Source organism: Oncorhynchus tshawytscha, linkage group LG26 (assembly GCF_018296145.1).
Source record: "Oncorhynchus tshawytscha isolate Ot180627B linkage group LG26, Otsh_v2.0, whole genome shotgun sequence".
Lineage (NCBI taxonomy): Eukaryota > Metazoa > Chordata > Actinopteri > Salmoniformes > Salmonidae > Oncorhynchus > Oncorhynchus tshawytscha.
This window is the reverse complement of record NC_056454.1, coordinates 15,023,756-15,046,979: the sequence shown is the minus strand read 5'-3', so window position 1 is coordinate 15,046,979 and position 23,224 is coordinate 15,023,756. Positions and strand designations below refer to the sequence as shown.

The window sequence follows — 23,224 nt, the reverse complement described above, 5'->3', positions numbered from 1 at the left end:
GTACACCTCACGGCACAACACCTCTCCCCCATGTGACCTACTTGTTGTGTGCCTGTACTGACATGTACAGGCACACAACAGGCACACAACAGGCACACAACATGTACGTGTAACTGATAGATACAAACACCACATGTTCATGTTTTTAAATGTATGTCAATTGTAGTCTTTTTTTGTCTGTAATGTGTTTTTCGTTACGTCGGACCCCAGTAAGACTAGCTGTCGCCATTGGCGTCAGCTAATGGGGATCCTTATCAATCAAATAAAAAATCTGTGTATATCATGTCTTGTTAAAAAGTTTCCATTAGCAGAAGCTACTTAACTCAAGCGGTCTAATTTAATAACTATACTTTATTGGGGAACAGCTTCAACGTGACAGTGAATTCTCTGCTTGCTTTACTGTAAAAATGCTTTCCATTTTCATGCTGTATATCACACTGCAATGGTGTTATTGATTCTCGCACGACATTGATATTCATATGCAATGTTTTGAAAGTCGTTATGTTTATTAAAGTCTATATCGAATTCAATTCATTTACAGATTGAAACACAGTAGTTGGATCTAGGGATATTTTCAGTGATTAGTAGCTGGTGGGGCCCTCTGTTTATTGGTGCACATTTTCTGTCAGAATCATCAATCAAGCGGTGTCATTCTGCCCAGAGGCTAACCACAATGGCACCAAACCAAGAATGTCAGAGAGTAGAAAGACATCTTTAAAAAGTGCAGTCATGAAACACCAAAGCCTGCTATTGTAAATCACAATAGCTCAGCTTTAGCCCCAAAAGAACTTGAGACATTACAAAGCATTTAAGGGGATGATACATTAACACATAAATAACTTTGACATGTTGAGTACAAACAATGCACACACAAGGGATACATGTTGGGAAATTCAAGGGATACTGAAGAATTATTGCATTCAATGGCTCTTGAGGGCATCCCAGTGTCTGTTTTGGAATGACAAAAAAAATACTTCACTAAACACACAAAAAAGATAATCTTCAAACATCCAAATGATGTACCCGTCCAGGTTATTCTGCACTTCAGACTAGAAGGAGTAAAAATCGGATGAAATGAATGACTTGAATAAGACACACATTGACATTTATCCCCCAAGTAGGTTGACCATAACCTGTTATTGAGAAAATGTACAAAGCCCATGCACAGTAGCATTGATTTTTTTTCCCCAAAGGTGCATCACTCCAGAATATACAATAGCCCTTTCTCATGTTATTAAAATAAATAAGGCATATTACAGGCCTGTGTTGTTTGCCCTATATATATTAAACTGGGTTCCAGTGAGCGTAGATGAAGATCAGGAAGTGACTTTCATAAAGGGTCAAGCCTGCTACAGTACAGTAGATAAGTGGCTACCTACCTATACTTTAGAGCTCTTGCTCGTGTAATAAAGCTGAGCCCAAGTGCCTCATAGAAATCCAGTATATTGTTTCTGTGTCCGTATTGGTGCCTTTCTCAAAGTTGTCGTCCAGTTCCATTTGGTATTCTATCCATACTTCTCCCACCTGCACCATTTTCAATTGTCCCTCTGAGGTCCCATTTAGTGTCCCACAAGGTCTACAGCATGGCACTTTCTCCCCATGGGGTCACCTCTCTCATGGACTGGCCCTCAGGGACACAAATGTTAATATGACACTTTCACAGCTGTCACACGGGCAGGCGGATGGTCTGTGTGTTTTGTTCTTTTCACCCTGGCTGACCAAGTACATGCTCTGCCTCATTGATTTGCTGAATTCTGGACAATGACAGATTTTACAGGGGTTGACTGCTTTAATTAACGTGATTAATCTTATCCAGCGCCGTTTAACCTTGTGCTTATCTCGTTTGCACTTCTAACCCTTTGTTAGCTATTGTTGTTACAGATTATGCAATCTATTGCAGTGCTGAAATACAGTATTAGGGAAAGATGTGATGCTGTTCAAATTCACCTCAAGTTTGGTGTTATAATATAAACCGCATTCTATTAAAACTTCCACAAGGTAATTGCTATGAAAAGTCTGTTAGTCTGCCCATTGCATTCTCAGCAGGTGAATGTTGGATATAGGACCAGTCAATAAAACCAATACAATCTAATGTTATCATAGGTGCAGTTGCAAACAAACAAACACTTGGACAAATCTTCTAGCAATTACCTGTCTGGTGCACTATGACCTCTAGGATGTTGTATTCGATGTATGCTCTTATTAGGATGTACTGTATATTGGACTTTTCCTTTTAACATGGAGGTCTTTGTTGAAATCGCTGATAACTTTCCTTGGGTTAGACAGACATAGCTGCAAGAATTTCTAAAGGCTGTTTCCGTAGACCTATGTTTACCTGACACATGGATTGACAGCAGAGTGATTGGAAATATCCACCATTCACAGGCGTGAGCTCCTGAGTGCCAGGAAAGTGCTTTTGTAGTCTGCTGTAATGGGCCAAGTTGGAATTGAAGGTTGAGAGAAATGGCCCCACTCTGGTCACACTCTGTGAGGAACTGACATACCGCAAATAATGGAGAAGAGGTGAGGGCCTTGCATCATAGACAGAGGAAAGACAGTACAACAGAATTATATTCCATTTCAATTCAATCTTGCTAATATAGCATTCTATGTACAAGATATACTGAACAAAGATATAAACTAAATCATGAGCTAAAATGAAAGATCCCAGAAATGCTCCATATACACACCAAAGCTTATTTCTCTCAAATTCTGTGCACATATTTGTTTACATCCCTGTTAGTATTTCTCCTTTGCCAAGATAATCCATCCACCTGATAGGTGTGGCATATCAAGAAGCTGATTAAACAGCATGATCATTACACCGGTGCACCTTGTGCTGGAGACAATAAAAGGCCTCTCTAAAATGTGCAGTTTTGTCACACAATGCCACAGATGTCTCAGGTTTTGAGGGAGCGTGCAATTGGCATGCTTACTGCAGGAATGTCCACCAGAGCTGTTGCCAGAGAATTTATTGTTCATTTATTTACCATAAGCTGCCTCCAACATCGTTTTAGAGAATTTGGCAATACGTCCAACCGGCCTCACAACCGCAGACCACGTGTTACCACAACAGCCCAGGACCTCCACATCCGGTTTCTTCACCTGCTGGATCGTCTGTGACCAGCCACCCAAACAGCTGATGAAACTGAATAGTATTTATGTCTGTAATAAAGCCCTTTTGTGGGGAAAAAACTCATGCTGATTGGATGGGCCTAGCTCCTCAGTGGGTGGGTCTGGCTCCCAAGTGGGTGGGTCTATGCTCTCACAGGCCCAACCTGCCCAGTCATGTGAAATCCATAGATTAGAGCCTAATTTATTTATTTCAATTGACTGATTTCCTTATATGAACTGTAACTTACTAAAATCGTTATTGTGGTATGTGGCGTTTATATTTTTGTTCTGTATTGTTAATGAGAAAATGTGATACAGGTTATATAACTCATACAGGAAAGCACTGTCAATTAACTGGACATCTATAGTTTATCTTGTGTACCCTTGCCTAATGCCTACCAGTCTTTTTCAAGGACCTCTGTGCTAACTTCAATGATAGGAAAAAAAAGCAGAAATTAAAGCAGAAATTACCTTTCCTTAGGAATGATGGCAAGTATAGTAAAATGTATCTTTGGTGCATGAGAATTCCAAAATCAACATTCAATATGAAAATAAAATACCACAGCCATATACCATTATATAAATGAGCAATTTATTCATTAGAGAAAGAAAAATACAACATGTACACAGAGTATAACAGTGTAAAAGTGTTTGTTTTACTTTTGGTGCTCCTTTTAACATAATCACAACCAATGTCAGACTGTCCAAACATAACTGATGAACTATTAACATATACAGTACCAGTCACCTACTCATTCAAGGGTTTTTCTTTATTTTTTACTATTTTCTACATTGTAGAATAATAGCTAATACATCAAAACTATGAAATAACACATATGGAGTCATGTAGTAACCAAAAAAGCATTAAACAAATGAAAATATATTTTATATATTTGAGATTCTTCAAATAGTCACCCTTTGCCTTGATGACAGCTTTGCACACGCTTGGCATTCTCTCAACCAGCTTCATGAGGTAGTCACCTGGAATGCATTTCAATTAACAGCTGTGCCTTGTTAAAAGTACATTTGCGGAATTTCTTTCATTCTTAATGCATTTGAGCCAATCAGTTGTGTTGTGACAAGGTAGGGGTGGTATACAGAAGATGGCCCTATTTGGTAAAATACCAAGTTTATATTATGGCAAGAACAGCTCAAATAAGCAAAGAGAAACGACAGTCCATGTCTTAAAGTAATGATGAAGGTCAGTCAATCCGGAAAACTTCAAGAACTTTAAAAGTTTCTTTAAGTGAAGTCGCAAAAATCATCAACCTCTATGATGGAACTAGCTCTCATAAGGACCGCCACAGGAAAGGTTCTCTGCTGCAGAGAAAGAAAACACCAGTAAATGACACCAATAATAAGAAGAGACTTGCTTGGGCCAAGAAACACGAGTAATGGACATTAACCGGTGGAAATCTGTCTATTGGTCTGATGGGTCTAAATTTGAGATTTTTGGTTCCAACCGTCGTGTCTATGTGAGATGCAGAGTAGGTGAACAGATTATCGCCGCATGTGTGGTTCTCACCGTGAAGCAAGGTGGAGGTGGTGTGATGGTGTTTTGCTGGTGACACTGTGTGAATTATTTAGAATTCAAGGCACACTTAACCAGCATGGCTACCACAGCATTCTGCAGCAATATGCTATCCCATCTGTTTGCACTTAGTGGGACTATCATTTGTTTTTCAACAGGACAATAACCCAAAACACACCTCCAGGCTGTGTAAGGGCTATTTGACCAAGGAGAGTGATGTGCTGCATCAGATGACCTGGCCTCTACAATCACCCAACCTCCATCCAAATGAGATTATTTGGGATGAGTTGAACTGCAGAGTGGAGGATTTGCAGCCAACAATTGCTCAGCATATGTGGGAACTCCTTCAAGACTGTTGGAAGAGAATTCCAGGTGAAACTGGTTGAGAGAATGCCAAGCGTGTGCAAAGCTGTCAAAGGCAGAGTGGCTACTTTGAAGAATCTCACTTAAAATATTTTGGTTACTACATGATTCATAGTTTTGATGTATTCACTATTATTCTACAATGTAGAAAATATTAGAAATAAAGAAAAACCCTTGAATACGTAGCTGTGTCCAAACTTTTGACTGGTACTGTACAATCTATTTTATTCAGCTGCCAACACAAGCTACAAATGCATCACATCTTATCCTGAAAAAGGATGGGTCGACCTGCCTCTGAAATCGCCAAGCAATGACAGATTAATGGGCTAATAGTTAGACTTTAGTCTGTTTTAATGATCTACTTTAACTTCAATTAAGATAACTTATACTGCGCTAAGTGAAAGCAATTGAGAATATGTTTAAAATCCACTGTGGCTGCAGAAGGCTTCAATACATGAACGATTAACAATGGCCATCATCATAACTCCTGGCACCATATTATCCTTGTTGAAAGAACAATACACAGGAAAGGAATTAGTCAGAAAATGACTGACATGGACACTGGTGAATGATAATACAGAGAATAAAAGACGGTAGCCAATTGGGTTTAAGAAGAACGGCGGGATTTCCTGTACGTGACTCTTGCAGGCCCCACCCTTTGCGTTTTCCGCACCGTCAATCAAAATAGAAAAAAATTGACTAGAATCAACGTTTTCAGCTTGCCTTCGATTAATGTAATCATGTTTGGCGTGTGATAATACCGGGATTCTGCGAATTTAAACAATTCACGCAATGACTGGTATGTAATATTCAATCTAACATCGGTATGTCTGTGCACCCTTTAGCTAAGCTAATGTTAGCTAACTAACTGGCTAATCTTTTTCAACAGTTTAGCCAACAGTAAACGTTAGCCTGCATGCTAGCAACAACAATTATCACAAAGCTATGTATGATTCGTAGCTAAATGGCTTCAGTTTGATCATCAACTCCACACCGCAAATGTAACGAAGGTCAGTCCAGCTTGAAGTGTATAACGTTAGTGGAATAACTACAAACCAATGTGCTGCCCTTTTCCGTGTGGAGATTGAACTTAACTTGTTTTGCTCCGATTCCTTCTTTCCGTGCCATGTAGCCCAAGAGCAGCCAGTGAAACAAGAGGAAATGGCTGCCTTGGACAGCTGTCAACGCGAGTTTCTACAGCAAGACGGTGGCACAGGAGACCAGGTACTATTTAGAAATTGCCCCTTGTAGTTCTCGGTCAGGGTTTCAGTAAGTGCTTTGTGAAGTTCACACGTTTTAAAATTTGTAGTAAAAGTCGAACTTCCTGTGTGGCTCCGGGACTAACGGCCACCCACTTTCTTCGTTTTAAACCCGCCCATTGTGGGTAGGACACTCAGCCATCACCGCTCGCTCTGCTGGCAGCTACCTGCAGCAAGATCGGGTCGCCATCGTCAGAGAGGGATAACGGTGCTGCCGCTGTAGTGGTAAGTCACCACCTCTGGCTCTGCTAGAATGTATGTAATCGACCCAAAAAGGAATCTATATTTTTTTGTAATAGAACGCGAGTGGTGTCGGCAGAGCTGTAGTTTAGTGCTGTTGTGAATGAGATATTCCCAAAAGGTACTCATGCAGTGTGCTCCTATTTTGATCACACACTAGAAATTAGGCTTCTCATGCACCTTCTCTAGACAAACATGGAATCTGGTCAAGAAACGCCTCTAAATCAGTCTTCACATTTGTTGCTAAATCGTGTGAACAAGCAGCACCAAAACTCATAGCGTTTGTGGTTTTTATGCATTCAGTGTATACATTTTCTTGAATAATAACACTTAATGCAATGTCTTTTCCAACTGGCTAGATTTCTGAATTCAATAACTATTTGGCTTGTAGTCAATATTTCACTGCTATGTCTAACATTAACATTACATAATCACAACATTGCAATCTGCATCTTGGCGATGCATCTTCTAGGCTAATTAATTGTTTTATTCGCCAAAACAATATTTTTTTTCATCCACAGACTACAAACCTAACATCCATCCAGTTAACAGGGAACCCAGATAGATGGGAGGTTTTGACCCCCACAACAACAGTGAACGAGGAACCTGGCGCGGTCCATATCCAGACTCAGCGGATTATGACATCGAACGGACAGTATGTTCTTCCTCTCCAGAACCTTCAGAGCCAACCGATCTTTGTGACATCAGGAAGCGACGCCTCCGCCAACGCAGTGCCTAACATTCAGTACATTCAGACAGCTGATGGACAGCAACTAAGCTTCTCCACCTCCTGTGTGGAGGGGGCCACTCTGAGCCAAGATGCCACAAGGCAGATCCAGATCTTGCCTGACGGAACTCAAACTATAAGTGTGACAGGGGCTGGAGACATCCTTACTAACAACCAAAACCTCATATCACAGACTGGTCATGTCCAGCAGATCCAGGGTGTTTCTATCGGCAGCTCCACCTTTAACAACCAGGGACAGGTTGTCACTAATGTGCCTATGGGGTTGCCAGGGAACATCACCTTTGTCCCCATTAACAGTGTGGACTTGGACTCTCTGGGCCTCTCTGGTGCTCAGACTATAGCAACAGGGGTCACTTCTGATGGCCAGCTAATCATGACCAGTCAGCCTGTAGACAGTTCTGAGAGTTTGGAGAAGACAGCTGACCAGCTCTCGCAAACTCTATCTGTAAATGACTCGAATGCTAACTCAGAAATGTATCTACCAACATCCTCGGCCCAGCTGCCTGAGAGCATAGATGAGCCGGGTGTTCTGACCCAAGCCACAGAGCAGACAGATCCCTCTGGTCTCCAGGAGGGCTACGTTCATCAGAACCATGTTCAGAATATCCAGGTCTCCTCAGGCCAGTCCATCATCCAGCTGCAGCAAGTGCCGGTCCAGACCAGTGATGGTCAGGTGGTGCAGGCAGGAGGGGGGCAGAACGTGCAGCTCTTCAACCCAGGGACCTTCATCATCCAGGCCCAGACCGTCACTCCCTCAGGCCAGATCCAGTGGCAGACCTTTCAGGTGCAGGGGGTCCAAAACCTGCAGAACATCCAGCTGCCCACCAACCCAGCCCAGCAGATCACCCTGGCCCCATTGCAGGCCCTGTCTCTGGGCCAGGGAGGAGCGCAACAGATCCCCAACCTGCAGACTGTGACTGTTAATTCTTTGGCCCAGACAGGCATTCATTTCCAACAGGCAGAGGACACTGACAGCCCTGGAGGTACAGTCTCCTCCTCCATCATCAATAAGACATGCCCACCATGATAGTGTAGAACACTGTTGGTTGTATGTAGGAAACCATGGGGTTCTGGGAAAAAAAAAAGCTAATCCGCAGGAAGCACTATTTACAGTATCGAGTCACCTGACAGGAGCCTCCTGAGTCAACAGGCATTATTTATGCTGTTGAAGATTATTGTCACGTTGTGTTTTTGTAGGAAAATAATTTTCTAACTTGTAAATGTACACACATTTACCAATAGAACACTAAACTTAGCAGGTCTTTAAACAATTGTCTGACCATGTAATTAAGATTATTTCATAGATCTGTGAGATATGCAAGCATATTATAAATTGTTTGAAGATTTAAAGGGAGTGTAAATGATCAAGTGTTTTTTTTTTTTTCAAGCTATCCATCCACACATTGTCAAGTTTGAACAGGGGTTTCGAATTTGTTCATAGCCAAACTGTCACAATCTTTTTTTAAAGCATTTAGCGAAGAAGCACTTTTCGCTGTAGCTTTTGCAGGCCATTTAGCATGCAATTGTCATATTGATGTGTGGAATGATTGGTCTCCCTCCAGATATCCAGATAAAGGAGGAGCCAGACTCAGAGAACTGGCAGCTGGGCAGTGACTCCACTCTGAACACCAGTGACCTGTCCCACCTGCGGGTCAGGCTAGTGGACGAGGAGGACCAGCTCGACGAGGGGGGCAAGAGGCTACGAAGGGTGGCCTGCACCTGCCCCAACTGCAAAGAGGCTGGAGGGAGGTGAGTGAGTTCATACTGTACTCTGTTTTAAATCGGCTACGATTAGAGTGGCTTATGGTGGTCAGAAATCACTGGATGGAATCTTTCCTTTACTAATGATGTTTCAATTATAAGGGTATGAATGGGAAAGATAAATATGTTTTCATACATTTTTCTATTACCTAAATTAGCCCCCTCAATCAAACACAGTCCTACTGTAACAAAATTCCTTTTTCAAAATTATCTTCCATTAGCCCCCTGAAAGTCTTGACTGTTGACCCCGGTCACCAGCATTGGCACGCAAGGGCCAAATAAACCCCAGAGCAAGTTCAGGTCTATTTGGCTATAAGTACAGTATATGAATGTGTTTCTTTGATATATTAGTGTGTTTCTATGTGTTCTCTCAGAGGATCCAACATGGGCAAGAAGAAGCAGCACATCTGTCACATTCTGGGCTGTGGGAAGGTGTACGGGAAGACATCTCACCTGCGAGCGCACCTGCGCTGGCACTCAGGGGAGCGGCCCTTCGTCTGCAGCTGGATGTACTGTGGGAAGAGGTTCACGCGTAGCGACGAACTGCAGAGACACCGGAGGACACACACAGGTGCACTCTCACTCACGTCAACATTTGCATTACATTTTTCGTTTGAAAACCTGAAATATATAATTTAGTACATTAGCATTAGTCCTATAATACAGATTACATAATGAGTTCATAGTAGTGATTTTGAAGTGATAGACAGTGAACAAAAATATAAATGCAAACATGCAACAATTTTGAAGATTTTATTGAGTTACAGTTCATATAAGAAAATCCATCAATTGAAATAAATAAATTAGGCCCTAATCTATAGATTTCACATGACTGGGAATACAGATATGCATCTGTTGGTCACAGATACCTTAAAGAAATTGTGTACACTTCCTTGCAACATGGGGCCGTGCATTATCATGCTGAAACATGAGGTGATGGCCGGAGGATGAATGGAACGACAATGGGCCTCAGGATCTCATCGCTGTATCTCTGTGCATTCAAATTGCCATCGATTTTTAAATGCAATTGTGTTCGTTGTCCATAGCTTATAGCTGCCCATACCATAACCCCACCTCCACCTTGGGGCACTATGTTAACATTGACGTCAGCAAACCGTACCGTCAGCAAACGTTCACTGAAGTTGGTTACGACGTCGAACTGCAGTCAGGTCAAGACCCTGGTGAGGACAACGAGCACGCAGATGAGCTTCCCTTAGACTGTTTCTGACAGTTTGTGCAGAAATTCTTTGATTGCAAACTCAGTTTCAACAGCTGTCCGAGTGGCTGGTCTCAGATGATCCCGCAGGTGAAGAAGCCAGATGTGGAGGTCCTGGGCTGGTGTGGTTACACGTGATATGTGGTTGTGAGGCCAGTTGGACGTATTGCCAAATTCTCTAAAACAGCGTTGAAGGTGGCTTAAGGTAGAGAAATGAACATTAAATTCTCTGGCAACAGCTCTGGTGGACATTCCTGCAGTAAGCATGCCAATTGCACGCTCCCCCAACTTGAGACAGCTGTGGCAATGTGTTGTGTGACACAACTGCACATTATAATAGCCTTTTATTGTCCCCAGCACAAGGTGCACCAGTGTAATGATCATGCTGTTTAATCAGCTTCTTGATATGCCACACCAGCCAGGTGGATGGATTATCTTGGCAAAGGGGAAAGGCTCGTTAACAGGGATGTAAACAAATTTGAGCACCAAATTTGAGCGAAATAAGCTTTTTGTTCGTATGGAAAAATGTTGGGATCTTTTATTTCGGATCATGAAACATGGGACCAAAACTTTACATGTTGCGTTTACATTTTTGTTCAGTGTGGTCTGTCCGACTATTTAACCTTGTCTGGTCTCTCTGTGACAGGGGAGAAGAAGTTTGTTTGCCCGGAGTGTTCCAAGCGCTTTATGCGGAGCGACCACCTGGCCAAGCACATTAAAACGCACTTGAACAAGAAAGGAGTCATGAACTCTGTGAGCAGCGCGGTGGTGGCCTCCATGGAGTCTGCGGGTTCGTCAGACAGCATCATCACGGCTGGCAGCACCACCCTCATCCTCACCAACATCCAGCAGGGCTCCAGTAACGCCCAGGACATTCTGGCCAACGCTGAGATCCCCCTGCAGCTAGTCACCGTAGCAGCCGGAGAAGTCTTAGCGATGGCCGAGTCACAGTGACTTAACGCTTCATGAACTTCTTCATCGCTAATGTTCCCTGCTTGTTTTTATTTTTATTTTTTATATATACATACATGAATATATATTATATTTTTAAGGAGAATGATAGCATTAAATGTGGTTCCAATACATACCCACTAAAATGCCTTATTTTGTATCATATTGTGGAGTTGAAAAGGTGGAACGGCGTGTGGTTTTTAAGATCCTGTTAATTACTTCAAGGTTTGAGTTAAATGTGTATAAAAAATATTGGTACAGAAATGAAGTGATTGGATATTAGGTCTGTCAGATTCCTTTAAGCAAAACATTTAGTTAACATTGAGTGTGACTCCTGTTAAGTTCTTTCTTACGTCCAGACGTGTCATCATGTAAATGTTGTAATGTAATTGAACTTTTTTTTGTCGTATGCAGTTCTTAATTTTTTTTGTACTTCTTGATTAGTTATTTGTGCTTGCCTAAAACTCAGCAAGCTCCCCCCCCCCCAGTTGCATCCTGAATAATATTGCAGCTGGCAAAAAGAAAACAATCGTCTATTTAAAATGCTGTATAATTCCTATTCAACAACCACAATTTATGTAATATGCATTTCTTGCAAATCAAGTGTTTTGAGTGTTGCAGCTCCTTTATATTAGGCTTTGCATAGTAGACTGGTTTTGTGGTATCTCAAGGTCCAACATCTTTAAAAGGTTTTTTTAAATGTGTATAGTGTAATATTCATGTGTTTCTTTTGAAAAAATAATTTCTAAATGATTCTCAATTTAAACAAAATAGATGAGTCATTTACATGAGAGAAAAAAAAGCCATGCTTAGGGGTTAAATTGCCAAATTTGACTAATCTCAGGGTGACTTGGTCATGCAGTGCTGTCAGTTTGCACGGTAGAACAATCCTCTGCTGTGGTCGCTAGGGCTGCTATGGGGTGTTGTGTAGAGATGTGTTATTCCATGGACCAAAAGCCAAGGTGAATTATGCTGTCGCCATGTTACCTATGCTCTTTGAACTGTATGTGTCAGTCTTTAAATGACAACACCCCCCTTACTTTTATGTAATAGTTAGGTAAAAAGATGCATTCTGTGTCCGCGCCTCAATCAATCAGTCCTCTTAAAACAGAAATGAAATGGTGTCACTGTATCGCGGTAGGTCGGTACTCTTTTAATAGCACTGTTCTCTTCACCTGCAGTTTGTTCATGATCTTTTTGTATGAAACTCTTCGTACACTGCCCATGGAACTGTGTTGGTTATGCTCTTTCAGCACTGTCAGTTTAGTATACATGTTTCTGTCTCTGTCTTATTTCTTTGAATTGGAATGGGTTTTGAGTCCCTTTTCTGTAGTAATATATCTACGTATCTAGGTTTTTATTCAGATTATGAAATGTAAGATTGAAGAAAGTGAATTGTGTGCATTGTGTCTGCTGCCGGGATTGTTTGTTGTGACTCTCTGGAATATATTTTCAACTCAATAAGGCCCCCAGTGGCTTTAAGCCCACCGTCATGTAATTGAAATGTACTATACCTTGTGTGGTCATGAACAAAACACTGTTATACCTCACAGATTCACATTTAGAAGTGATCATTTACAATCTCAGAAAGTTTCAATCTGGATGTTTGTCATGTTATAAATCCTTGGTTCATTATGAACATTTTGTAACATTTGGTATTCATTTCACATATTTTATTCTGTTTTGTTTTCAAAAAGCGCAAAACAATTGTACAAGGTCCACTTTTTGTGCACAGCATATTATTTCATACTAAAATGACTAAACATTACCTGCTAGTAAGTTGTCGTGTTATTATTCTACTACTATATTATTATAATATCTTATACTATGAAACGGCAATCTGATTGGTCAAAAATGCATTCCAGTCGTGGTATTACCACTGCATCCAAGTGGCATAAACATATTGAAACCAGAAATTCGGTATTTGTGAAATAATGTTATTGGAGTAGTGCCACAAGAGTCGTCAGTTCTCATAGATTATTCTGCACATTGTCATTGGACTTCTTAACGTGTTGGCACCTCTCTCTCTGTTTGGCTGTCCAGTCCAGTAGATGTCACTGCAGCCAAAGGAGCAGGAGGACAGACAAACTGACCTTCTGACCCTCCTAGACCCCCCTGCGGTGTCACTCATCTAGCCACTGAAGCCAACAGGAGGTAAAAAAAAATGGTTCATTTAATGTTCATGAATATGCCTTTCTGGGTATATGAATTTCTGTTTCAGGACGAACATGATCTGTAGATGACTTAAACTCTTTAGAATAGTGTGATTCCTCACAAAACCCAGACACGAGTCCTGAGTAAGGCCAAAATGTAATAAATATGCCAACTTGTATTACTTATTTCTCTGGCTTTTAGATACAAATGTCAAAATATGTCCAAAGTCCTTTCTTCAAAAGACTTTTCTATGGATTACATTTTGTGAAAATCCCCCAAATCATAGTATTTTCTTGTCTGGGTTTCGTGAGAAATCACTCTATAATAGGCTAGATGTATATGGTATATTTTTTTGCCTACAAATTTATGAAAGTTTAAGAATATATTATCAAAATGCAAGTAATCCTTGCAGCACTCCTTGTCGCAAAGAAGCGTTTGAAAGGTCCGTACAAAGAAGACATGTTAACAATGCTTTATTGAATGCTATAGATATTTCCTGCAAGAATGCAGGCTATTGCCCGAACATCTGTGTTGTTCTCAATTTAGATGAGTGGTTTTAAGAGGCTCACTTTAATTTAACTCTGAAAGCAGAGTATGCATTGTTACAATCAGTCACTCTATAACTCATGCCTCGACATGATTATTTTAGATTGCTCCACAAATTTAAGGTTGTTTTGTAGTGTTTTTAATTTGTAACTTCCCGTTTGTGTGAAAAAAGTTCTCCAGCATAGAGTTACATGGTGCCTTTTCTCTGCAACTGATAGAAATGCATGTGCGTTGTGCTGGCCACAGTTATTGCAGGGCTCAATAGGAACATCATTAAACGATTGATGTATGAATGCCTATATCCGTCAAATCAGATTGAAAAGCACATATGGGTTTTGAATCTGAGTCAATTTGCTGCAGACGGGAGTCAGAAAATGTGGTCTATAAATGTTAAAAGGACACGTCCATTTTGTGGTACCTTTCATTTGCATAATTGAATTAATTCAATTCATTCCAAGTGCACCGCAAACACAGAATGACAGTTTTAGCTAATGAAATGTGTTAACGGTATCATCATTTATTTGTATGTTAATTAGTCCAATTAATTTCCCCTGCTCGGTAATCCGAATAGTGTAATAATCTTTTGCTCCCCTCCAGGAATGAAATCTGCAATACACCGAGGTGTGGGGAGAGGGCAATCTCTCAGATAAGGCACACAGTATCTTGATGATTTACCTGCGATATCCTTAATTATTGGTTTCCTTCGTTGTATAATGCAACTAGTATTTTATAACAAGCTAGCTATTGGAAAATCTTAAGAAAGAGGGGATGCTCATTCATTCACAAAATACTGGCTGGGATTCAGTGACAGAATATGTGAGACCTGATGGTAAAATGTTGAGCGACACAGTTTGGGAAGTAGTTGCCCAATATTGCTCAGTTGAATTGGGGCAATCTATGTGGGATTTTATCAAATCAGTGGTGGTGAGAGACTACAGGTACTATCATTTATAATTTCTTACTTCCTCTTCTGTTCTGCACTTATTTGGCCTGTGTTGGTGGTGTGCAGCTTTCACCCAAAAGTAGTAGGCCTTCACTTGCCAGCACCTCAACAACACTGATAAGTGGAAGTGCTTCAGTGCCACCGAGGAGAAAACATGTCTGCTGGATTTCCCAGATAAAAGCTGCCAGCACCAAACGATCCTCCTCGGCAACTCAGTCACAAGGGTGAAGGAGGAATAGAGATCCCTGCGTAGCTGAGCATGACATCGGACTATATGCTGTCAGTCATTTTCTACTGAAGCATTTATAGTCTTGTGAAAGTTCACTTGGTATTGCAGATGATGTTCATTCGCTTCGCCTGAACCACTCATTTTATCATAGGAGTGGGAGGGTCTTGATTTACAAAAATAAATCATCTTTAGTTTTAGATCAGATTGAAATTCAAAGACATTGAGATACCGTTTTCCTAACACAGTCTTGACCTTCCACCAAGGGTCAAGAGCTATTCAAGGCTATATTAGCTGTATTCTGTAGCTGTTTCACCTAAAACACAGGACCCATCAGGACGGTGTGTGCTCTATCCACTGATTGTCCCTGAGAGTTTTCAGTCCAGCCCCGCATTGTAGAGAGATGATGCTGACATTGAAGTACCTCTGTTGTGAGCATAGTTGAAACCATTGTACTTAAAGAGATGGGCACTTACTATCCTGTTGACATTGAAGAATATTTGGTGCAGGTTGGGCAATCTGCTGTTTTGATTGACTGTAGAAGACTGTCACTCAAATGAAACGTCCTATGTATAATACTGGTCTGTAAATATGTTATGAAACAAATGACACTGCTGAAGTGAAATCGTCTACGAATCTGTTGACAAGGGAAATCTTAAGTAAAATATGCATACTTAAAGAGTAAAAGGAACGATTTTCCAGTGGTTGCAATTTGGGATTGAAAGGTATAATCCCAACTCTTCATCCTTTAAATTGTTTGTTGTTCGTAGTGCAAAATAGCTTTGCTGCGATAGATACCTCTATTTGAATTGCAATGTAGTTGTACATGGTGCTCAACGTCAGTCATTCCAATGCATGTGAAAAATGCATACATAATAAAATACTACAGTATAACAAATAACTATAAAGAAGGCCACATGCTATAATAATGTAATGGCATTTCCCACTGTATTTGTGAATGAAGTTTTAAATACCATAAGGATTATGGATCTCTGCCACGGGGAGGTAATGAGAACAGTTGGCAGAAATGACTTGTTTCATTATTCCGTCCCGAAGATGCAGCACCCTTCAAAAAGAGGAGTGTTTCATCTCTTTCCCCTTTTTTGACTAACTATGTCCCACAGTGTTGTTGAAAGACTTGCCTGCAATTTGACAAAATCACTACTATTCTGCTTTTCACAGGGAAGAATCCACAACACCAAAAGTACAGTGCTAAGGATCATTGAGGCACAACAGCTGTGCTCATTTAACATTGTATATCGGTTGAAATACTGTGCTGCTAACACACATAGCATTTAAAGTCCTTTTTTAAAATGTGTTATTTAAAAAACGAGTAGAGATATGGCTACTTAATGAGTGACTTGCAACGTGCTGTTCAATGTACCTCTTGTTCTGTAGGGCACTCTCTTTCTGAGTCAGTTAGGAAAGTGAAAACTCTGAAAGTCTCCTGCTTGGTCCCTCTCCACTCTACATTCCAGACACACTCTTGCCCTTGATCAACTGCAAAAGACAGCAGACAATGGAGCAGATCATTTTCCCCTGGCAAGGAAACAGCATGGATCGACTCAATAACCTGATATTCCCTGTCTACTGAATATGGCCAATTTTGCAGTAGGTCAGTGATTTTTTTCTTTCTTTCCAGAAACAATTTGGTGACCTCCCTCTGGAGTCTCAGCAGGGCTATGGGAGAGAGTGGCTGTGTTGACATTGTGTTTAGGGTTGGCCAGCTCAAGGTGAACAGATACCTGGGGTGGGACAAGGGGGCTATTATGCAAACCTGATAGTGGTCACCAGCGGCGGCCATATTCCGCACTTTGTTTTGCTCCTGTTTCCTGCCATTATTTGTCTTCAACGTTTATCTGAGGTGTCTGGGTGGGTGTTAAATTGAAATGGTGGTGGTGGTGGGGTGGTTGTTGTGGGGTGGTTGTCGGGGGAATAGCCCAGCTGCAATTGTTTCATCTAACTTCCACCAGAAGAGCGAGGTGTGTTATTCACAGGGTCTAATTAGGTGCTTTCTCGTGAAATTGCTGGTTTGCGTCGCTGTTCTCTTGCGGGAAGGAGGACTCTCAATAGTCTTATTCTATGTCATCCTTGTTTTTTAAACATTTGTTAAGTGACATCTCACAAGTATGTCAAAGCTGTGTTTTGTGAGTGTTTTCAGTTTCTTTCTGAATAGATTCTGACCAAATTCATTACAGGTCTGACTGAAAAACAAAAACAACTAACACCTTGCCTTTTGTGAACGAACACTCATACTTAACAGTTTCCTACCAGCACTGAGTTTACTGATACAGTTGAAGTCCGAAGTTTACATACACTTAGGTTGGAGTCATTAAAACTCGTTTTTCAATCACCCCACAAATTTCTTGTTAACAAACTATAGTTTTGGCAAGTCGGTTAGGACATCTACTTTGTGCATGACACAAGTAATCTTTTCCAACAATTGTTAACAGACAGATTATGTCACTTATAAATCACTGTATCACAATTCCAGTGGGTCAGAAGTTTACATACACTATATGGACTGCCTTTAAACAGCTTGGAAAATTCTAGAAAAGGATGTCATGGCTTTAGAAGCTTCTGTTGATTGACATCATTTGAGTCAATTGGAGGTGTACCTGTGGATGTATTTCAAGGCCTACCTTCAAACTCAGTGCCTCTTGACTTGACATCATGGGAAAATCAAAAGAAATCAGCCAAGACTTCAGAAAAAAATTGTAGACCTCCACAAGTCTGGTTCATCCTTGGGAGCAATTTCCAAATGCCTGAAGGTACCACGTTCATCTGTACAAACAATAGTACACAAGTATAAACACCATGGGACCACGCAGCCGTCATACCGCTCAGGAAGGAGACGCGTTCTGTCTCCTAGAGATGAGCGTACTTTGGTGCGAAAAATGCAAATCCATCCCAGAACAACAGCAAAGGACCTTGTGAAGATGCTGGAGGAAACGGGTACAAAAGTATTTATATCCACAGTAAAACGAGTCCTATATCGACATAAACTGAAAGTCTGCTCAGCAAGGAAGAAGCCACTTTTTGGAGAAATGTCCTCTGGTCTGATGAAACAAAAATAGAACTGTTTGGCTATAATGACCATTGTTATGTTTGGAGGAAAAAAAGGGGAGGCTTGCAAGCCGAAGAACACCATCCCAACCGTGAAGCACGGGGGTGGCAGCATCATGTTGTAGGGGTGCTTTGCTGCAGGAGGGACTGGTGCACTTCACAAAATAGATGGCATCATGAGGTAGGAAAATTACGTGGATATATTTAAGCAATATCTCAAGACATCAGTCAGGAAGTTAAAGCTTGGTCGCAAATGGGTCTTCTAAATGGACAATGACCCCAAGCATACTTCCAAAGTTGTGGCAAAATAGCTTAAGGACAACAAAGTCAAGGTATTGGAGTGGCCATTACAAAGCTCTGACCTCAATCCTATAGAAAATGTGCGGGCAGAACTGAAAAAGCGTGTGTGAGCAAGGAGGCCTACAAACCTGACTCAGTTACACCAGCTCTGTTAGGAGGAATGGGCCAAAATTCACCCAACTTATTGTGGGAAGCTTGTGTAAGGCTACCCGAAACATTTGACCCAAGTTAAACAATTTAAAGGAAATTCTGCCAATACTAATTGAGTGTATGTAAACTTCTGACCCACTGGGAATGTGATGAAAGAAATAAAAGCTGAAAGAAATCATTCTCTCTATGATTATTCTGACATTTCACATTCTAAAAATAAGTGGTGATCCTAACTGACCTGAGACAGGGAATTTTTACTAGGATTAAATGTCAGGAATTGTGAGAAACTGAGTTTAAATGTATTTGACTAAGAATCAACAACAAGTGGGACACAATCATGAAGTGGAATGACATTTGTTGGATATTTCAAACTTTTCTAACAAATCAAAAACTGAAAAATTGGGCGTGCAAAATTATTCAGCCCCCTTAAGTTAATACTTTGTAGCGCCACCTTTTGCTGCGATTACAGCTGTAAGTCACTTGGGGTATGTCTCTATCAGTTTTGCACATCGAGAGACTGAAATTTTTTCCCATTCCTCCTTGCAAAACAGCTCGAGCTCAGTGAGGTTGGATGGAGAGCATTTGTGAACAGCAGTTTTCAGTTCTTTCCACAGATTCTCGATTGGATTCAGGTCTGGACTTTGATTTGGCCATTCTACCACCTGGATATGTTTATTTTTGAACCATTCCATTGTAGATTTTGCTTTATGTTTTGGATCATTGTCTTGTTGGAAGACAAATCTCCGTCCCAGTCTCAGGTCTTTTGCAGACTCCATCAGGTTTTCTTCCAGAATGGTCCTGTATTTGGCTCCATCCATCTTCCCATCAATTTTAACCATCTTCCCTGTCCCTGCTGAAGAAAAGCAGGCCCAAACCATGATGCTGCCACCACCATGTTTGACAGTGGGGATGGTGTGTTCAGGGTGATGAGCTGTGTTGCTTTTACGCCAAACATAACGTTTTGCATTGTTGCCAAAAAGTTCAATTTTGGTTTCATCTGACCAGAGCACCTTCTTCCACATGTTTGGTGTGTCTCCCAGGTGGCTTGTGGAAAACTTTAAACAACACTTTTTATGGATATCTTTAAGAAATGGCTTTCTTCTTGCCACTCTTCCATAAAGGCCAGATTTGTGCAATATACGACTGATTGTTGTCCTATGGACAGAGTCTCCCACCTCAGCTGTAGATCTCTGCAGTTCATCCAGAGTGATCATGGGCCTCTTGGCTGCATCTCTGATCAGTCTTCTCCTTGTATGAGCTGAAAGTTTAGAGGGACGGCCAGGTCTTGGTAGATTTGCAGTGGTCTGATACTCCTTCCATTTCAATATTATCACTTGCACAGTGCTCCTTGGGATGTTTAAAGCTTGGGAAATCTTTTTGTATCCAAATCCGGCTTTAAACTTCTCCACAACAGTATCTCGGACCTGCCTGGTGTGTTCCTTGTTCTTCATGATGCTCTCTGCGCTTTTAACGGACCTCTGAGACTATCACAGTGCAGGTGCATTTATACGGAGACTTGATTACACACAGGTGGATTGTATTTATCATCATTAGTCATTTAGGTCAACATTGGATCATTCAGAGATCCTCACTGAACTTCTGGAGAGAGTTTGCTGCACTGAAAGTAAAGGGGCTGAATAATTTTGCACGCCCAATTTTTCAGTTTTTGATTTGTTAAAAAAGTTTGAAATATCCAATAAATGTCGTTCCACTTCATGATTGTGTCCCACTTGTTGTTGATTCTTCACAAAAAAATACAGTTTTATATCTTTATGTTTGAAGCCTGAAATGTGGCAAAAGGTCGCAAAGTTCAAGGGGGCCGAATACTTTCGCAAGGCACTGTATGTGTGCAAGGGTCTCTCCAAGTGACGAGCTGGCCTTTAATAATATTCAGCTTGATGAGATATATTTTAGTGGAGAACTGAACAGTTTATGTCTGTGAAAATGTACATTGGACGGTGTCAACAACATCCCAGCGGTCAGCGTGGAGTCCCCATGGAGACAGACGGCGGCCGGGTGGCTCGGGTTGAGGAGGCGGTGAGACTCGACACCCCTCTGAGTGGCAGTGCGCTGATGGCTCTCAGTATCTCTCGTCATGTCCCTGGCAGCTTTGACACAGGTAATATGCATGCAGTCTAACAGAGCCAGAGATGTGCGCCGGCAACAATGATGTACATATAATTTTCCTTCCTTGGCTGATTGAAGCCCGTAATTTGTGCTGGACTTTCTCTCTGATTACACACGTCTCCGTCTCAGGGAGCAAAACAAGAACTCTGAATTTGCCGCTGGGCACCGGGCTCATCCTCGGCTTTCAGCCTTCGAGAGGACTGCACTCTAAGGTGAGCCCAATTTTAGTCCCATTTACACTATTGTTACAAGTGGCATTGTGGTGGATCGTGTTCAAACACGGATTGTCTGCAGATGACACTGATGTACTCCCAAGGTCATCCCATTCTCTTCATCACCCTGTGCATTGCACATGCACACTCTCAAAGCAGACATGCACAAATAGAAAGAGACAGCGTAATGCATATTACATCATTGTGTTCTGAATGGTGGGTAGAGATCTCTTCTGGACCACAGGCCAGAGAATCCTGACCCAACCGCCTACCAGTAAACTAATCCCCAATACAGCTGAAAAAGAGTAGTGTGCCGATTTACTGATATGCTTACGCTCTTTGTTTGCCAGTGGACCTCTTCCTTTAATAGTCTGAATAAATCACAGAGGCTTGTGTTTAGCAATAGCCTATGTCATTTGTATGTAAACTACCATATTTGGGAGCAAACTTCAGCTTCTTTTCAGACCATGTCCAACATGCACTTTACTGTCCCTGTAACCTTGTATCTTACATTAGTCTCTCTTTAAAATGAAAGAGATTTCAATGTTGACGATAGGTTGCTCCTTTCCAGAAGGTACCTAGCACATTAGGTTAGTGGTTAGTTATAGTCGACGGTGTGTCTCCAGGGAGAAGTAATGGGTTCTGGGCAATTGACCAACCTGCCACGGTTTACTACACCTGCACTGAGTTAGAGCTGTCATCATTACCACTTCCTATAACGTTCCCACGGCAACCCAGGTCCTCCCACTTAAAGCCATGCAGAACAGAAATGTAAAAGTGTCGTAGCACTGTCGTTTGAATACTCTCATTTGCAGGAAAGCTTACAGGCCTTCTTCTTCATGGTAAGTCCATGCTCCCTCCAAATGAGAAGCAATGCAATAAACACCATAGAAATAGAATGAATATAACGGACTTGGACCCTCTAACCCTGGCAATTTGACTGGTAAACTCATGGGTGCACTTGCTTGCAATGGTTGCTTGGTATTATGATGCAATAATTTTCATTGTAATTTAGAATGTAAATTCAAATGATGTCAACTGACGCGGCTCATGCAATGGAATGTATTTATTGTAATGTCAGTTGAGTTGAATCAACAAATCACTACACATGTTGATGAATATACTTCCTGCTTTTACTTCCTGCTTTGCTCCTATGTTTACACTCGCAATGGCTGCCAGTCCACCCATTATGCTATCATTGACTTGAATGGGGACACCCGTTCTATTCATTCTAGTTCTATGATAAACACATTGTAAGTTATGACAAGTTTTGTTCTAGCCCCTATTTAAATCGTGGAGAGGGACAGAACAGTGTAGTACGAGTGATTGTAGAAATGTTGCAAAATATAATGTAGTTCTTATCGCTTCAGTGGCTGTCTAAATGTCCGTTTTTTGTATCTATATATAAATATATATATGTATATATTTGCTGTTTTAAAAGCTTACCAGCTAACCTCACAGCATAGACTTGTCTGAGAAATTAGAGAGGATCTTGGCCAACAGAGCAAGCTTGTAACTGCTTCACTTTGCCTCCCCCCCCCCGTTTTCTTTTCCTCCCACTCATGTCTTATATCTGTGTTTCTGAATCCAAACGAGCAGCTTGGAAGAGAAAGGAGAGGAACTTTACATTGTGCCAGAAAAGGAATGGAAAATTACGGGCAGTGTCAGATAATTGAGCTTGTCTTAAGAGACATGTTAATAACAGACGTCGGCGCGGAAGACATGTCACTCTGTACCCCGGGTGACAGACTCTCTCTCTCCTGTTGATGAGCTGTTTAGAGGGGAAATTGTTCCACGCAAACACCATCGTTATTACAAGCTGGCAAGCTGCTTGCATGTGGACCCAATTCAGCTTGAACTGACAGAATCCAATTGACCGGCACATATTCATGCACTTTATTTTCTTTATTCTCACCAACAATGCAGATAATTACTGCGCCAAGTAAAACTGAAAATAGAACTTTGCAGAGCATAAGAAAACAAAGCCGGAGCTGTCTCAGCAAGACTGTTTTAATGTCTGCTGAAATTGCTGTGACTGGTTTTCACGCGTGGTTGGGAGAAAGCATCAATCCAAGATATTCTTACCTAGTTAAAACATACACAACCAAATTCACAACTTCTACCATTTAGAAAGCACATTATGGCGCACTAGGAAAGCATATTGATTGTAGAGGTTGAGGTGAGACAGCCAGAGAGGGGCCTTCATACTAGGCAAGCACAGGGCAAGCATATCTCAAAATAATCAATGGTGCACTTCCAGCAAAGGCCTGAAACGCTGTACGTCTCTCTGGCTGCGGGTTTTAGTGTTGTATAGTGT

At 41.3% G+C, this 23,224-nt stretch overlaps 1 protein-coding gene across 5 annotated transcripts; it reads left to right on the top strand.

Moving 5' to 3' along the window:
- Positions 1-5,633: 5,633 nt before the first annotated feature.
- Positions 5,634-12,958, top strand: LOC112225244 (transcription factor Sp3). Of its 5 annotated transcripts, none has more exons than XM_042306632.1 (8): positions 5,634-5,807; positions 5,898-6,018; positions 6,141-6,232; positions 6,406-6,492; positions 7,029-8,238; positions 8,818-9,004; positions 9,391-9,587; positions 10,879-12,958. In XM_042306632.1, the coding sequence occupies exons 3-8, from the start codon at positions 6,170-6,172 to the stop codon at positions 11,184-11,186; spliced, it is 2,052 nt and encodes a 683-aa protein (XP_042162566.1). In that variant the 5' UTR covers positions 5,634-5,807; positions 5,898-6,018; positions 6,141-6,169; the 3' UTR covers positions 11,187-12,958. The 5 variants fall into 5 exon arrangements, with proteins under 5 accessions (XP_042162566.1, XP_024244779.1, XP_024244778.1 ...); XM_024389011.2 differs by having other exon boundaries at positions 6,397-6,492; XM_024389010.2 differs by lacking the exon at positions 5,898-6,018.
- Positions 12,959-23,224: the final 10,266 nt, after the last annotated feature.

Coding starts and splice junctions, on each gene's coding strand:
- LOC112225244 (XM_024389009.2), top strand. Junction 6,493..7,028: donor ACGGTGCTGCCGCTGTAGTG/GTAAGTCACCAC, acceptor TTTCATCCACAG/ACTACAAACCTAACATCCAT. Junction 9,588..10,878: donor ACACCGGAGGACACACACAG/GTGCACTCTCAC, acceptor TCTCTGTGACAG/GGGAGAAGAAGTTTGTTTGC.